The following is an 18424-nucleotide window of genomic DNA, read 5'->3' as shown; positions in this document are numbered from 1 at the left end:
GCTGATTTGGAACTATTCCCAAATACAGACCAAGAGTGACAGGCTCTGATATAACATCTGGTATATTCCCAGTGAGGCACCAGTCTGGACATTCCCACGAACAAGAGTTGCTTCGTGTTCCAAGCACTGAGGTTTATTTCTCAACTCCCCGGCAGTGTATAGCACGACAAATGTGCAGAAAGCCAAATGGCATCCCTGATAGTCCGCTAGCCACCACTTTCCTGGGAGAGTTTCAAATCCAGACAGCAAGTTTCCCAGGCAAGCGCAGGGACTCAGCAAAGAGCACTCAGACAACGAGATGGCAGCAAGATGGATGAGACTAAATTGCATGTGGTCATTAAAATTCTTCAACTAAGAATTTTGAGAGCGGGGAAGAAATGAGCCATTACTGGAGAAAGGCTTTCAGGAAATTAATGAATAAAAGGGTTCAGACTGGATGGTTAGAAAATCATGAGACAAAGGTCAGTTTGAACTGAGCTATTATGCTTTAGAGTAAACAGTCACCAGCTTACACTGCAAAAATGTGTGGCAGAGCCACTGAATGTTTGAATACAAGTTATTTGCAGCACCCAATCTTCCGCTGTCTCTCCATCCCCTCCTCGAAGAGCACAGCAGCAGCGTACATGTGTTTGAACATTTCAGTTTTAATAACGGCTTTAGTAGCAGGCTTTTAAAACTGAATACAAGTCACTCAGCAACAGGTCGTAGCATTCTGCCCATTCACATGCTGTCCCTACGTGCAGCTATCTCCCTACAAGTTCATTAGCGAGTGAGCAGAGTTGTGCAAAACCTCTCTGGTTTTATGTTTGCAATAAAGATTGGCGGCACATCCAACCGGGCAGCTCCCAGGACAGATCCAGGGCACGGGATGATTCTGTCCAGCCCCTGAACACATCTTCCCTCTCACCCCAGCAGACCTGCTCTACAAAATGGCTTCATCCATGTAGCGTAACTTCACACACACCATATACGTGAGGTCACATTGCGTGGTGGATGCCATTTTATAGAGCAAAATGGTGTCCTCCGCACATGACCTTGCACATGCTATAGGTGCGAGGTCACACTGCATGGAGGATGACATTTTGTATGGTATGTATTTCTGCATATGGCTGATGGAGATGCTTCAATACGAACGTCTGGACCACAGCACTGAAAGGTTGGAGCACCCATCATATGAGGGGTCGGGAAAGAACTTTTACGAAAATCAGATTGTCAGGAACCAGGGGTTTTTTTTTCATCATCCCTTAGACATGGATCACCTAGTGGGAACATCTGGGCATATCTCACTTAACCAATTCCCTGCCGTCGCCTGAGTCTTGGGCATTGGCAGCACCGGAATTTCTCCATTCTCTGTCCATGGGACACAACAGTTCAGTCTTCTGAGGACTGAAATATTTTAGTCCAGCTAAAATCATTGGGTTCAACATAGGGGTATTTTGGTAAAATTTAGTGGCTTGAGATATCCAGGAGACTAGACTAGATGATCCAATGATCCTTTCTGGCCTTAAACGCTAAGAAACTATGAAAGCTCCAAAATCTGGATCAAGATTTCAGGATCATTTTGAATCTGAGGTTTTGTTCTATTACAAAGATAGGAACCATGGGCAAACTTAAGATCCAGGTATATGCTTGTATTTCAAACAGTCCCAAAGTGTTTTTCATTATTATTTTGGGGTGTCGGTGGGGGAAAAGTTAGATCCAAGACTTTGGTGTGGGCCTGTGTTTTATGAAGCTATGTAACTGGGAAAAAATGTTGTTCTGTTTTATGTGTGCTATACCTTTAAATTTTAAGGAGTCTCCCTGCCAGCTGCAAGGACAGTTGCCATTTTGTGTTTGGTTCTGAGGCTTGATCCTGTTTCCAATTAAATCAATGGCAAGACTTCCATTAACAGCAATAGAACAGGATGAAAAATGTTAGAGTGAGTGTCTCTCTCTGGGAGACTTTACAAGACAGATCCTCAGCTGACATAAATCAGGGCAGCTCCATTAACTTCAGTAGAGCAATGCCGATTTACACCAGCTGAGGATCTAGCCCTGTATGTGTTCTTTCCTTTTTTGGATCTGTGCAAAGCAAGTACAAAGGGGGTGTAACTCCTCCCCAAAGAAAGATAGTAAAGTTTTACATCCCCTTTTCCTGAGTGTAAATGACATCATAACATGCGAAGCAGTGGAGAATCAGGACCTCACGTATAACAACCTGCATGGATCATGGAGGAAGTGGCTCAGGTTGTAGGATCCATATGCACATGAACTGAGTCCCTGGTGCCTCCTACAAACTCTTCCCTCCCACAACCTGTGCTTCTCACCCAATGTTCCATGCAGGTTACTACATAAGGTGTACATATGACAGGTATGGCCATTTCCTGCAATATACTGGACAAACCTTACTGAGTGTATGTGCGTTATTTTGGGATTTTATGTAACTTGTCTAGGAAATATGACTAATGTAAACCTGGGGAAGAGTTACGCACTTCGAAGGACTCTTTTTAACAATGGGCTAAGACAAGAATGAACTGTTAATTGTGCAGGTTTCCAAGGAAATACTTGGGAGGGGGAGAACGCAAATACCTCTGGACCCAATATCTTCTGAAGCTTTGCCTTGGGGAGGGGACCTTTGTCTGGAAATACCTAATCCCAGGATCAAAAGGGCCAAACAGCATATGGGAGTAACTCACAGATTCATGGGTGTTCTAGTTCTGAGCAAGAGGTGTCATGAACTTGTATCCACAGGAAAACCCCTGCGTGGTGTTTGAAGAACTGTTCACTGGCCAGAGCCCCAGCTGGAATCAGGGGGTGATCTCCGGTAAGCGTCTTAGCACATATGTAGGTTCTTCTGTTGTTTTTAAAGTTTTCTCTGTAATGCTTTCAGGTTGTGAAGAAATGTGCTTGCTTAGAAAGAGCTGTGTGGGGTAACTTAGAACATTGGGCAATTGCAACTGTTTATAGGCTTTGAAGACTAAGCAAAGCATAGACACAGGCCTCTTTAGGTGGTGTCTTTTGCTGGTAAATAACACAGTGTAGGCAGGGAACTGAATGCAGCCTGGAAAAACCCCAGAAAGCAGGGCATAAGAGGTGAAGGCTGGGGAGCTGGAAGCCTGAGAGTGTGGGCCCCCGCTGAACTGTTGCCCTGAACTGTAACAGTACATTCCTCCACCTTTAGGCTTCTTGAGAACCACTAACCATTGTATACCTTATACCTTATGCATCATCTCTGAATCTGGCCCAGTGTGTGAATGTGTATAAAATAATACTGACTTCAATTGAGTTATACCAAGGAACATTTTGCCCCATTGGGCCTGTACTATGTGCTGTTCAACTGCACGCCATGAAGTTGTGTAGGGACACCCGCATTGATTGGATACCACATGGACAGATTCCTCCTTTTATTAGCCCTTTTATAAAGCAGAAGAACAACTGACAAACCCCATTTAAAGTGTTATAGGCCTGGTCTACACTGGGGGGTGGAGGTGGGATCGATCTAAGATACGCAACTTCATCTACGAGAATAGTATAGCTGAAGTCGACGTATCTTAGGTCAACTTTGAATCACTTACTTCGCGTCCTCACGGCACAGGATCGACAGCCGCCACTCCCCCGTCGACTCCGCTTCCACCTCTCGCCGTGATGGAGTTCCGGAGTCGATGGCAGAGCGATCGGGGATCAATTTATCGCATCTAGACACGATAAATCGATCCCCGATAGATCGATCACTACCCGCCAATCCAGTGGGTAGTGTAGACATGGCCATAGATCTCTGTGAAGCAGCATGAACATCGTACATCTGTAATTTACAGTATATTGATAATATATGTCAACATTCATATTCATAATCATGATTTACATATTGGCTTTCGCACTGCAATGGGATCAGGGGGGTTTTGATTTACATGGTTGCACTACTACATTTCATGACTGGATGCTACAGAGAACACACTTTTAATGTGCATAATAAATTTGCATCTTCATTAATGCTGATTATTTTATCCACGCAAACCAGGTGATGCAGAAGGCACTAGATGAAATTCTAAACCAAGTCACATCTCAAAGGTTGCAGGCTCGATTTTCCTCTCACTCACCCCATGGTGTAAATCCATTGGCTTAAATGTAAGCGAGGTCAGAATCAGGACCAGAGAATTCAGTTGTGGAAGAGGCCTGTGTTTATATGGCCCTGATTCAGCAAAGTGCTGAAGCAGTGAAGTCATTGGGACTTCAGCACATGCTTAAGTGCTTTGCTGAATCACAGCATATGAAAGCATCTGCTGGAAGTTGTAGGTAGGCTTGGCAAAATTCAGTTTTTATTGTTTTGTAATTCTGATGGCTAATATCAATATTTATTATATTGGTGGTCAGACACTAATTATTTAATGACTGTAGATGTCAAGATTCAAAAAGTTAAAGCTTTATAACACAAATTGTCAACATCACAAGTCAAAATATACAAAGTAATAGAAATCCTTAAATCAAACTCTAATAAATTCTTAAGCAGCATTTTTCTTACTTTAGCTATCTGTAAATTTCAATGATTATTGATGGAAATATGTTTTTCATCATTTTGAGTGTATATGGTGAAATTGATGTTTACTGACATTTACCAATAAAAATATAATCCTTCCAAGCCTAGTTATATACCAGTGTCCATAAGACTTCGCTAACATCACTGAAATTCACATTGGTAGCATGCAAAGTACCCCAGGAAGCCCCTGTCTAATATCAACTAGGGTTGCAAGAAACTGACTGTAGGTTTCTATCGTAAGGTTTTACTCTGCTGCCCATCAGCTTTGTACCTGATCACCTTCCATGTAAAATCAATAGCAACTGTGAAATCCCTAGTGGACTTGGGTGCTGAACACAAAGCATCCAAACCTGAGATGGAGGGCACTCAGCTCCCACTGAAGTTGGCAAACCAATCCTGAGGTCGTTATTGAGGCCCCATTCAGGAAAGGATCCCACTATGATCAAAGTGTAAAATATACAGCGTCCTGTGTGCAAAACTGAGCATGTGAACTCAAACCCACAGGCATTCACATGAGCGACAGCCAAGGGTTTGAATGTTCACAGGAGGGAAAAACAAAATTCATTTTTAAATTCAAGTGAATTCCCCTAGGACAGTGGTTTTCAGACCACTGGGGTCCGCAGATTATGTCTAAAATTTCCAAAGGGGTCCGCACCTCCATTTGAAATTGTTTAGGGGTCCGCAAATGAAAAATGTTGAAAACCACTAGGAGATATGTGGCAGCATTTCCCCGGCTCTGATATTTGGGTAAGGAAACTAACTTAGTCACACAGTGTAATTGAAGTACTGAATTCAGTGATAAAAATATTTCAAATAGCTCTTTCAAGTCCCTTTTCCCCAAAACTGCCAGTTAGAATGTATTCAATAAAAGGTCTTTCTCTGTCACTTTTCTGAATTGATTTGTTTCTCCTGCTTTCTCCAGCAAAAACACCTTAATCCTCTGTAGCTGCAACTTGTGCCATGTCTCTAAACCACAGGTTACGACCTTATTAATGCAGCTCAGCAGGTGGAAAATAAAAGTGCATTGAACCAGCATGAGAAACACAGGAGATTGATTTATGGAATAATGGGGTATCTGGGAAGTTGCATTCAAAACAGGCAAGTGTATATCACAAAGCTTTAAAGTGTTCTGGTATAACATAATTCTTGTTTGTAGCAAGTATACTCCATACAGTTAAAAACAGAGAGAGGATATTTAACATCACCTATAATGAGACAACATCATGTGATCCAAAAGGGGAAGGGAAGGTGAAATTGATCATGGTCAGTTTTGGTCCTTCCTCTGCTGACTCACAAAAACAAACTGAGGAGAGAGCAAAGGGGTGATGCCTGGTGATGGTGATGACACATGCACATGCCTCTACAAACACAACATCATAGAATCATAGAATATCCCGGTTTGAAGGGACCTCAGGAGGTCATCTAGTCCAACCCCCTGCTCAAAGCAGGACCAATCCCCAACTAAATCATCCCAGACAGGGCTTTGTCAAGCCTGACCTTAAAAACCTCTAAGGAAGGAGATTCTACCACCTCCCTAGGTAACGCATTCCAGTGCTTCACCACCCTCCGAGTGAAAAAGTTTTTCCTAATATCCAACCTAAACCTCCCCCACTGCAACTTGAGACCATTACTCCTTGTTCTGTCATCTGCTACCACTGAGAACAGTCGAGATCCATCCACTTTGGAACCCCCTTTCAGGTAGTTGAAAGCAGCTATCAAATCCCCCCTCATTCTTCTCTTCCGCAGACTAAAGAATCCCAGTTCCCTCAACCTCTCCTCATCAGTCATGTGTTCCAGTCCCCTAACATTTTTGTTGCCCGCCACTGGATGTTTTCCAATTTTTCCACATCCTTCTTGTAGTGTGGGGCCCAAAACTGGACACAGTACTCCAGATGAGGCCTCACCAATGTCGAATAGAGGGGAACAATCACATCCCCCGATCTGCTGGCAATGTCCCTACTTATACATCCCAAAATGCCATTGGCCTTCTTGGCAACAAGGGCACACTGTTGATTCATATCCAGCTTCTCGTCCACTGTAACCCCTAGGTCCTTTTCTGTAGAACTGCTGCCGAGCCATTCGGTCCCTAGTCTGTAGCGGTGCATGGGATTCTTCCATCCTAAGTGCAGGACTCTGCACTGGTCCTTGTTGAACCTCATCAGATTTCTTTTGGCCCAATCCTCTAATTTGTCTAGGTCCTTCTGTATCCTATCCCTACCCTCCAGCGTATCTACCTTTCCTCCCAGTTTAGTGTCATCCGCAAACTTGCTGAGGGTGAAATCCATGCCATCCTCCAGATTACTAATGAAGATATTGAACAAAACTGGCCCCAGGACCGACCCTTGGGGCACTCCGCTTGATACTGGCTGCCAACTAGACACGGAGCCATTGATCACTACCCGTTGAGCCCGACAATCTAGCCAGTTTTCTATCCACCTTATAGTCCATTCATCCATCTCATACTTCTTTAATTTGCTGGCAAGAATACTGTGGGAGACCGTGCCAAAAGCTTTGCTAAAGTCAAGGAACAACACATCCACTGCTTTCCCCTCATCCACAGAGCCAGTTATCTCATCATAGAAGGTAATTAGATTAGTCAGGCATGACTTGCCCTTGGTGAATCCATGCTGACTGTTCCTGATCACTTTCCTCTCCTCTAAATGCTTCAGAATTCCTGGATGAGCTAAACTATAAACTGCTTTCCACTTCTACTACCTTTTATCCATGGACTCCAGGGTGCTTTGCAAACATGAATTCACTGAGACTTCTAACAAACTCTGTGAGGAAGGTAAATATTTTTTCTGTTTCACCGCTGAGTAAACTGATAGATAGAGAGGTTAAGAGACTCTTGCTCAAGATCACCCAAGAAGTTCGTGACAAATCTGGAAACAGAATCCGGGAATTCTGAAACTCTCTATATTTCTTTAACCACTGTAATAATTTTAGTTATTCCGTACATATCATTTTAGATTTTCAAACCATAGCAAACATAAATCATCTAACCCTCAAAAGATGTCTAGAAATATGGTGATTAATATCCCCATTTTACATTTGCCTGAAGCTACATGGCAAGGCAGAAGCAGAGCTGGGATTTGAATAAAGGAGTTCCCAAGTTCAATGCACAAGGCCATGCTGCTTGCATTCCTTCCTAGTTAGAAGATCAAGAGCCTGATTTCATTTACGCCCATTTTACACTGGTGTAACCCTAATGACTTCAATGACTGTATACTCTTTGTTGACCAAACATTGGTGTAGGTAAGATCTGAGATACTGAGACTTTTGCAGCCCTTGTCTTGCATGACTAATCGATTTTGGGGGGATAAGGCAGGTGGAGATGGGGGTACTATCTTGGGGACAATTTAAAGCAGTAAATGTAATTTGTCGGAGAAGTGAGTGGGATAAATTGGATGCCTGTCATGTCTGACAGCGTGCCTTAATCTTGCAACTGTTTACACGTGTGCTTCAACAGAGGCGGCACGGCCTAGTGGACAGAGCAGTGACTAGGATTCAGGATACCTGAGTTCTGATCCTAGCTGTGTCACTGGCCCACTGCATAGAATCATAGAATCAATCATAGAATCATAGAATATCAGGGTTGGAAGGGACCCCTGAAGGTCATCTAGTCCAACCCCCTGCTCGAAGCAGGACCAATTCCCAGTTAAATCATCCCAGCCAGGGCTTTGTCAAGCCTGACCTTAAAAACCTCCAAGGAAGGAGATTCTACCACCTCCCTAGGTAACGCATTCCAGTGTTTCACCACCCTTTTAGTGAAAAAGTTTTTCCTAATATCCAATCTAAACCTCCCCCACTGCAACTTGAGACCATTACTCCTCGTTCTGTCATCTGCTACCATTGAGAACAGTCTAGAGCCATCCTCTTTGGAACCCCCTTTCAGGTAGTTGAAAGCAGCTATCAAATCCCCCCTCATTCTTCTCTTCTGCAGGCTAAACAATCCCAGCTCCCTCAGCCTCTCCTCATAAGTCATGTGTTCTAGACTGCTAATCATTTTTGTTGCCCTTCGCTGGACTCTCTCCAATTTATCCACATCCTTCTTGTAGTGTGGGGCCCAAAACTGGACACAGTACTCCAGATGAGGCCTCACCAATGTCGAATAGAGGGGAACGATCACGTCCCTCGATCTGCTCGCTATGCCCCTACTTATACATCCCAAAATGCCATTGGCCTTCTTGGCAACAAGGGCACACTGCTGACTCATATCCAGCTTCTCGTCCACTGTCACCCCTAGGTCCTTTTCCGCAGAACTGCTGCCTAGCCATTCGGTCCCTAGTCTGTAGCGGTGCATTGGATTCTTCCATCCTAAGTGCAGGACCCTGCACTTATCCTTATTGAACCTCATCAGATTTCTTTTGGCCCAATCCTCCAATTTGTCTAGGTCCTTCTGTATCCTATCCCTCCCCTCCAGCGTATCTACCACTCCTCCCAGTTTAGTATCATCCGCAAATTTGCTGAGAGTGCAATCCACACCATCCTCCAGATAATTTATGAAGATATTGAACAAAACCGGCCCCAGGACCGACCCTTGGGGCACTCCACTTGATACCGCCTGCCAACTAGACATGGAGTCATTGATCACTACCCGTTGAGCCCGACAATCTAGCCAGTTTTCTACCCACCTTATAGTGCATTCATCCAGCCCATACTTCCTTAACTTGCTGACAAGAATACTGTGGGAGACCGTGTCAAAAGCTTTGCTAAAGTCAAGAAACAATACATCCACTGCTTTCCCTTCATCCACAGAACCAGTAATCTCATCATAAAAGGCGATTAGATTAGTCAGGCATGACCTTCCCTTGGTGAATCCATGCTGGCTGTTCCTGATCACTTTCCTCTCATGCAAGTGCTTCAGGATTGATTCTTTGAGGACCTGCTCCATGATTTTTCCAGGGACTGAGGTGAGGCTGACTGGCCTGTAGTTCCCTGGATCCTCCTTCTTCCCTTTTTTAAAGATTGGCACTACATTAGCCTTTTTCCAGTCATCCGGGACTTCCCCCGTTCGCCACGAGTTTTCAAAGATAATGGCCAATGGCTCTGCAATCACAGCCGCCAATTCCTTCAGCACTCTCGGATGCAACTCGTCCGGCCCCATGGACTTGTGCACGTCCAGCTTTTCTAACCACCTCTATCTCCACAGAGGGCTGGCCATCTCTTCCCCATTTTGTGATGCCCAGCGCAGCAGTCTGGGAGCTGACCTTGTTAGTGAAAACCTTGGCCAAGTCACTTTCCCTCTCTATGCCATCTGTAAAATGCGGATAATGGTACTGAGCTCCTTTGAAAAGCCCTTTGAGATCTACTGATGAAAGGCACTATACAAAAGATAGGGATTCTTATCAGAAGTCGTCCCACTGATTTCAATGGGACGGTTCAAGGGAATAAAGTAAAGCATATGCCTAAATGTTTGCGGGCTGGGGCTAATGGCATGCAGTTAGCTGTGTTTCCTCTTCAGGCCCTGAAGGAAAGGTTCAACGCAGGGCCCACCAGAACTCCGATCACAACAAAAAAAGAAAAGGGAGAAGATTATTTCCCCTCATTCCTCACAGACTCTATTTCTGTTATTCTCTATATCTGTTATTTTATTTATCTCAGACCTAAGCTTATCTTGCTCCTGTAGTAAAAATCACGATCTTCTCCCAAGTCTCAAAGTGTAATCCTCTTTGTGAGCCAAGAGATAACTGGGAGAGGAAGAAAAATAAAACCTCAAATAATTGCTCAGCATGAGATAATCTTTGCTTCTCCCTCTTTTCTCTTTCTTGACTGAATAAAATAAATAAATACAACCCAAGAATGGTGGGAAAAAAAAATCTATCGAGAGGATTAGGGTGTAGTTAATGCCAGGTCCAGCCGGCAAGAAATGTCATTCGCTTGCTTCAGACGCAGCATCTCACTTGCCACCAAGAGTCTATTGATCCACTAAGGGTATGTCTACACTACAGCCGCTAGAGTGGGACAGCTACAGCACTGCAGCTGTAGGGCCGTATTGTAGACACTTCCTACCTTGACGGAGGGGTTTTTCCATCAATGTAGCTAATCCACGTCCTTGACAGGGGGCAGATAGGTTGACAGCAAGAATTCTTCCGTCGACCTAGCTGCATCTACAACCAGGCTTTAGGCTGACTTTACTACAGCACTCAGGAAGCAAAATTTGTCACAGCCCTGAGCGACATAGCTAGGTAGATCTAATAATTAAGTGTAGACCAGGCCTGAAGCTTAACTTCCAAGATCTTCACCCTATTTCCTTGCCTCTCCCTTTTGCTGTTTTTCTCACATACACAAGTCAGCTGCCAGTAACTTTTTTACTCACTGGATTTGTGACACGCTCCATTCATTATCACTGCAGAAATAGGATGGGACTGAAGTTAAATTGGCTGAGGAATTCAAAAGAAATGCCATCCTGTCCAATATTAGTATCTTTATAAAGAAAGTAAATCTGTATGCTATGATCAGTAGGCGGTGTGTGTTATAGATTGCTATAGAGCCCAACTGGTCAATAGACTGCTCATGACCATCGATAACATCTTCGACTGCCGAGTTTATAACTAGAACTGGGCAAAATTTTTCAGCCAAAGGTTTTTTAACATCAAAACACATTTTGCAAATTCATGTTAATTTCTCTGAATTGTTTTGGTTGAAAAAAATACTTGAACAATCTGAAAAAAAACCTCAATGTTTTGTTTTGACATTTTTTAAGTTTCATTTTTTTAAATTCAAAATTCCTTTTGTTTTGAAATTTCTTTGCATCTTATTAATGAAAATCTTTCACTTCGTTTGACCCATAGCAATTTTTTGACTTTTCATTTAGCTGAATATTTAAAAAGAAAAATGGTTTCAGGTCGACCCAATCCAATTTGTGTTCAGTTTTTCAGAACTGTGAGTGAACCAAAACATCAGTAATCCACATAGCTCTACTTCTGACCAGTTATAACACAAACTACTCATAAACAGCTCTACTTATAAACAACAGCTAATCATTTTCCAGCACTTTATTAATGTACCCTTAATATGAAGTGTGTTATTTGTATGCCATGTATCACAGAGAAGACACTTTTCCTAGGTTGTGTGTAGATACAGAAAGACCTCCCTTTCTCCTCTATCTTTTGGAAACAGTCACCAATGTGTGAGAGCAAAGTAAACCAGGGATAGTGTGGTCTTTCACTGGCCAACATCAGCTCTCACGGAATCAAACAAATCAGAGAAATGAAGGATATTTTTTTCCTCCTTCTTATTTCTATTTTCCTTGATTTTTTTAAACAAGTGTGTGAGATGCTTTAAATAATAAGTGCCCTTCCATCATTTTCTCCCCTATTACACCAAAAATGGGAGACCTCCAATGGGACCATCACAAGGATCCTCACTCATGGCCGCCGGTGAAGCAAATAAAATGGATTTCACCAGGAAAGAGAGGAGAAGAAAATAGAAAAAACCCATACTTGACACTCATATGAACATTCTTCCTCTGAAGAATGTTTTTTTTGGGGGGGGTGTTGGGGGGGGGGAGAGAAAACCTGGATTTGTGCTGGAAATGGCCCACCTTGATTATCATACACATTGTAAGCAGAGTGATCACTTTACATAAGCTATTACCAGTAGGAGAGTGGGGTGGGGGGAGAGAAAACCTTTTGTAGTGATAATCACCCATTTTTTCATGGTTTGTGTGTATAAAAACGTCTTCTGTACTTTCCACAGTATGCATCCAATGAAGTGAGCTGTAGCTCACGAAAGCTTATGCTCAAATAAATTGGTTAGTCTCTAAGGTGCCACAAGTACTCCTTTTCTTTTTGCAAATACAGACTAACACGGCTGTTACTCTGAAATTCTTCCTCTGAGGCTCTCGAAGCAATTGACAAACTTGAGGGTCAAGCTGTAGCCCACTGAAGTCAATGGGAAGCATTCCCAGATAACTCAGAGGCTGAAAAATCTGACGCAGGTCCTCAATGTGCATGTGAGAGTGACAACAACAATGGAGACAGCAGGATCGCTCATGAGCTTCAAGTTAAGCACGTGCATCAGGAGCCCAAGAGAGGGCTTTAGCTGTGATCACTGCACAAAACTCATGAATTGCCCATAAGAGTTCAGCAGGTGGAAATAAGGTAGCATATGCCCTTAACTAATTAACCCTCCGAAAAGACTACACTCCTGTGAGGTAGATAAATATGCCTGTACCCTTCTTACAAAAGAGTAAACTGAGGCAGCAGCAGCTTGCTCATGCACACAGAGCATGTCAGTAACAACTTTGGGAAACAATTCAGGGGCTTACTGCTTTTCTCTTCCCTCACAGCATATGAGCAACTTCTGTTGACCTCAGCAAGAGTTACTATAATACAACCAGAGAACTGGGAACCCAGGAGTCTTGACTAACAGGCCATCTGCTCTAACCACTAAACAACACTCGCAGTCAAGCAGTAAGTGTAGGCAGACAACTTCATTTCAACCTGCATAATGTGCCTGGTCTATCATAAACCTCTACAAGAGCGTTTTGTTCAGAGTCACAAACATTTCAGAGTGACGAACAACCTCCATTCCCGAGGTGTCCCAAACTCTGTGGTTCTACTCTAGGATCACTGGGGCAGCTTTGTGGGATGGAGCTCTTGCCATTGCAAACTGAAATTCAAGGGTTACAGATCAAAACAGGAGGGTTGTTGGTTGGGTTTTGATCAATTGGTTTATTAATTCTGAACAGGATTGTGTGTAAAACAACACAAAACAAAGAAAACCCTAAGTGACATTTACATAAAATGCATTATCTAGCTAGTTGAACAAGACAATCAGACCTCAGTCCCATCATCCCCAAGAATGAGAGAACAGAGGACTAAAAGGGAGAAAGAGCGAGAGTGCAAGAAAGAGCTTAGCTGTGAACCTTCCAGCATGTAAAAAATCCAATTAAATTCAATAAAAGAACTGTACCGGAGTGTTCGTGTTTAAGTAAGACGATAATTATTCCTTCAATTTATCTACATACCTCCAAAGCGAGCTCTCGGTGATGCTCCCCAGGCTGTAGTCATACAGCTTGGTCAGAATTAGAATCACCTGGAGGCAAAAGAAGAAATCATGGTTAGTCTGAAACAATTACAATCTCCTAGAACTGAAATGACCCAAGGGAGGGTTTAGGATTCCTTTAATGGGTGCTTAACATAATTGAACGAATTGTTAAAGCATTTGGCTAAACTGACATGAGAAGTGCTTGCAGATGCTGTATACTGAGCGGACCTTTCCCTGTTCAGTGTTGCTGTAACATTTTACAGTGCCTTCTTCCACTGGGCGGCAAAGCTGGTGAGGGGGCTGATATGCCAGCCAAAATACTTTTAGATACAGGAGGATATCTGCAGTATGTGGCAGAAAGAGTGATTGCCTTCCACTGGAACAACAAGGAATCCAGTGGCACCTTAAAGACTAACAGATTTATTTGAGCATAAGCTTTCATGGGTAAAAACCCTACTTCTTTAGATGCATGGAGTGAAAATTACAGATGCAGACATAAAACGAAAAGCTTATGCTCACATAAATCTGTTAGTTTTTAAGGTGCCACTGGACTCTTTGTTGTTTTTGTGGATACAGACTAACACGGCTACCCCTGATACTTGCCTTCCACTGGGATTCCTGAGCATGGGAACCACCAGCCTGGAATGGAGCAGAGGTCCTTTTCAGCCAGAATCTTGTCTTCCATGGTGGTCAGTACCAGAAGAAGATGTAAGAACCCAGAAGAAGGCCAATGTGGGCTAATCTGCCCCCCATTAAGGCCTCATTCTAACCGCTAAAAAGTAGAGAGTGGCTTAAATTCCAAAGCATGAGGTTTGGGATACCTTCCAACATTTTGCTTAGGGATCAAAAATCTCTGTCAGGCAACCTAATCATACCTTATGGTTTGATTAACTATGCTGAGTTTTGCTTTAAATTAAGGATTTCTGGGCCAGATCCTTCACCCTTTACTGACACAAGTACAATGTACTAACACAAATGGTCCCATTGTCCTCGCATAGAAAGAGGTGTAGGCTTAGCTCCTGGGCGTCCCACGTAAACCTCCTATTATTGTGTGTGAATATGATGATGATGCCCTCTAGTGGTGGGCCCACAAAGATGAGAAAGAGACCTACGGTAGAACCTCAAAGGTACGGACCCCAGAGTTATGGACTGACCTGTCAACTGGACACCAAGTGAAACTGGAAGTAACCAGTCAGGCAGCAGCAGAGACCAAAACATTTTTTAAAAGCAAATACTGTATTGCATCTTAAAGGTGGGCACACCTGGGCTGCTTGTCCCTGTTCTCACCCCCACCCCTATGCACGGGGCAGCCACTTACAGCAAGATGCTGGGGCTGCCAGCCCAAGGCAGCTGGAGCCAGCAGAACAGGACAGCACTGGGGTCTGCACTACTTTCATCCCTTCCTTCCTGCCGGGAGGGGGACATGCTGTTTTTACCCCATCACCCAGGAGGACACACACACACACTGCAAACTCATGCAAGTGCTGAGTAGGGAGCTCAGCTGCTGCTGAAACCTGGCCTGGACGATCAGCTGCTGGATCAGGATCCCAAACTTTGTTGAGAGTTACAAACATTTCAGATTTCAGAGTAACAGCCGTGTTAGTCTGTATTCGCAAAAAGAAAAGGAGCTTCGTGAGCTCGAAAGCTCATGCTCAAATAAATTGGTTAGTCTCTAAGGTGCCACAAGTACTCCTCTTCTTTTTGCAAAACATTTCAGAGTTACGGACAACCTCCATTCCCAAGGTGTCCGTAACTCTGAGGTTCTACTGTTGTTAAGAGACATCTTGTGTAGCTCAGCTGGTAGATGCCTATATTTTTTTACAGCTCAAGGCCCAGAATCCTACTTCCAGCCCCATGAATCACAGAATAATAGACTTTTAAGGTCAGAAGGGACCATTATGATCGTCTAGTCTGACCTCCTGCACAACACAGGCCACAGAATCTCACCCACCCACTCCTGTAGCAAACCCCTAACTTATGTCTCAGCTATTGAAGTCCTCAAATCATGGTTTAAAGACTTCAAGGTGCAGAGAATCCTCCAGCAAGTGACCCATGCCCCACACTGCAGAGGAAGGCAGAAAACCTCCAGGACCTCTGCCAATCTGCCCTGGAGGAAAATTCCTTCCTGACCCCAAATATGCCGTGGGGTCAGGCAAGGAAATAGGGTGAAGATCTTGGAAGTTAAGCTTCAGGCCTGGTCTACACTTAATTATTAGATCTACCTAGCTATGTCACTCAGGGCTCTGACAAATTTTGCTTCCTGAGTGCTATAGTAAAGTCAGCCTAAAGCCTGGCTGTAGATGCAGCTAGGTCCACGGAAGAATTCTTGCTGTCAACCTATCTGCCCCCTCTCAAGGATGTGGATTAGCTACATTGATGGAAAAACCCCTCCATCAATGTAGGAAGTGTCTACAATACGGCCCTACAGCTGCAGTGCAACAAAGTTGATTATTCTGTATGTTAGTACAAGTACCTCTTAAAGAGAATGCTAGCATGTAGTAGGTGCCGGCACCCTACTGGGATGTCAGTTAGCATTCCCACAGAGGGTGCATATGCTTAACAAAGACACGTGCCAATTAAGGCTTTATAAGTGCTAAATTTCAATCACAACCCTCTCAGGAATGGTTATCATTGGCAGCAGGCAGCTGTGTGTTAAAGATACAGAATTATGTTGTCACTGTCCCTTAGCGTGTTCAGCAAAGTGACGTCCATTCTCCACCCAGCTTGAGTAGTGACCCAAAGGACAAAGTGCTCTCGTAGGGTGGGTAATGATTACAATCCCCCATTTTGCAGATGGGGAAACTGAGGTCCTGAGACTTTATGCGACCTTTGCCAAAAGCACATAGTGAGCCAGCAGTAAAGGGAAAAGAGAAGCCAGGTTTATTGCCCTCTGTATCATCTGCTCTAACCACTAGACGTGCTGCCTCTAAACCAGTTGAGTAAATCTACCAGATCTCCAAAGGGGGAAGCAGTGCAGCCCACACTCCCTGAGTTAAAACAGAGAGCTCTTCGGTTGTCTACAACTGAACAGGAGCATAACGAAAGGTTAGCATGTCTCCCTTCTTTCCCACTTGTCCTCTCAAAACAGAGAGATTACATAGATTAGTTGGAGCAGATCCTCCGTCAACACTCCAGGTGGAGGCCCTGCTCCCGCTTGGCCTCTTCCCGCAAGGCCCTGCCCTCACTCTGCTTCTTCCTGTCCCCTTCTTTCCCCCAAGTCTCCCTCTCCCTCCTCCCTGCCCCCTCCCCCAAGCTCCTCTCACCAGCCACTCGCTGACTGGCAGCCAGCCCCAGGGCAGAACCACTGTGGCTGGTGGGTGCTGAGCATGCCTATTTTTTTTCTGTGGGTGCTTGAGCCCCGGAGCACCCACAGAGTCGGTGCCTATGTTATATGCAGTTTTGTTGTAGCCATGTCGGTTCCAGGATATTAGAGAGACAAGGTGAGTAAGGTAATATTTTTTTGTTGGACTGACTTCTGTTGTGGAGAGAAAAGGAGTCCTTGTGGCACCTTAGAGACTAACCAATTTATTTGAGCATGAGCTTTCGTGAGCTACAGCTCACTTCATCGGATGCATACCGTGGAAACTGCAGAAGACATTATATACACAGAGACCATGAAACAATACCTCCTCCCACCCCACTCTCCTGCTGGTAATAGCTTATCTAAAGTGATCATCAAGTTGGGCCATTTCCAGCACAAATCCAGGTTTTCTCACCCTCTGCCCCCCACCCACCCCCACCCCACACACACACAAATCACTCTCCTGTGGAGAGAGACAAGCTTTCCAGCTACACAGAGCTCTTCTATAGGTCTGGGAAAGGTACTCACAGTGTCACTGCTAATTACCAGCAGGAGAGTGAGTTTGTGTGTGTATGGGGGTGGGGGGGATGTGAGAAAACCTTGATCTATGCAGGAAATAGCCCGACTTGATTATGTAAAGAGTTGTCACTTTGGATGGGCTAGCACCAGCAGGAGAGTGAATTTGTGTGGGGGGGTGGAGGGTGAGAAAACCTGGATTTGTGCTGGAAATGGCCCACCTGTTGATCACTTTAGATAAGCTATTACCAGCAGGACAGTGGGGTGGGAGGAGGTATTGTTTCATGATTTCTGTGTGTATATAAAGTCTGCTGCAGTTTCCACGGTAAACATCTGATGAAGTGAGCTGTAGCTCACGAAAGCTCATGCTCAAATAAATTGGTTAGTCTCTAAGGTGCCACAAGTACTCCTTTTCTTTTTGCGAATACAGACTAACATGGCTGTTCCTCTGAAAACTGCTAAATATGCTAAACTATTCGTTTGATCTCATAAGTAGTTAGCACATATTCTAAGGGATCACTGAAAGTTAAGTGGCCCATTAACACCCCTGTAGTTATAGGAAAAAGGGGGGAAGATAGCTGGTTACAGATTGTTCTAAAAAGCCATAAATCCAGTGTCTTTATTAAGACTATAATTTTTAGTGTCTAGCAAAATTATGAATTTAAGCTCCCAGGGTCGTCTCTTGGAAATGTTGTGCAGGTTTCCTTTGAGGATGAGGACTGATAGGTCAGAGTTTGGCTTGGTCTACACTACCAACTTATGTTGATATCACTGCATTGCTCAGAGGTGTGGAAAATGCTGACCTAACACCCTCCCTCCCCCGTATTGACAGCGGTTGACGGGTGAGCTTGTCCCCTTGAAAAGGCTACCGCCTCTAAGGGAGGTGGAGTACCTATGCGGAGGGGAAAAGCTGCAAGTCTAAACAATTGCTTAATGAAAAGTGTTCACCCACAGGTGATATGGTGTTTTTGTCTTTTATCTTTTTCCTGTGTGAGTCCATTCGAGTGATTTTCTAGTTTCACCCATTTAGTTGATATTGGGGCATTTAGTGCATTGGAAGAGGTACACCACATGTAGGACCCATGGATCTTGAAAGGTGT

The 18424-nt window shown here is 44.0% G+C and overlaps 1 protein-coding gene across 1 annotated transcript in view; it reads right to left on the bottom strand.

Annotated features, from left to right (window-relative positions):
* The window catches only part of SORCS1 (sortilin related VPS10 domain containing receptor 1), a 424272-nt gene that overhangs the window by 279703 nt on the left and 126145 nt on the right, over positions 1-18424 (bottom strand). The window contains exon 2 of the mRNA XM_073354427.2: positions 13488-13555. Within this exon, the coding sequence (XP_073210528.1) occupies positions 13488-13555 (68 nt within the window). The remainder of the gene's footprint in view (positions 1-13487; positions 13556-18424) is intronic.

The sequence above is a fragment of the Lepidochelys kempii genome, chromosome 7, assembly GCF_965140285.1.
Source record: "Lepidochelys kempii isolate rLepKem1 chromosome 7, rLepKem1.hap1, whole genome shotgun sequence".
NCBI lineage: Eukaryota > Metazoa > Chordata > Testudines > Cheloniidae > Lepidochelys > Lepidochelys kempii.
Note: the sequence above shows the minus strand (reverse complement) of the source record. Positions and strands in the feature narration are given on the sequence as shown.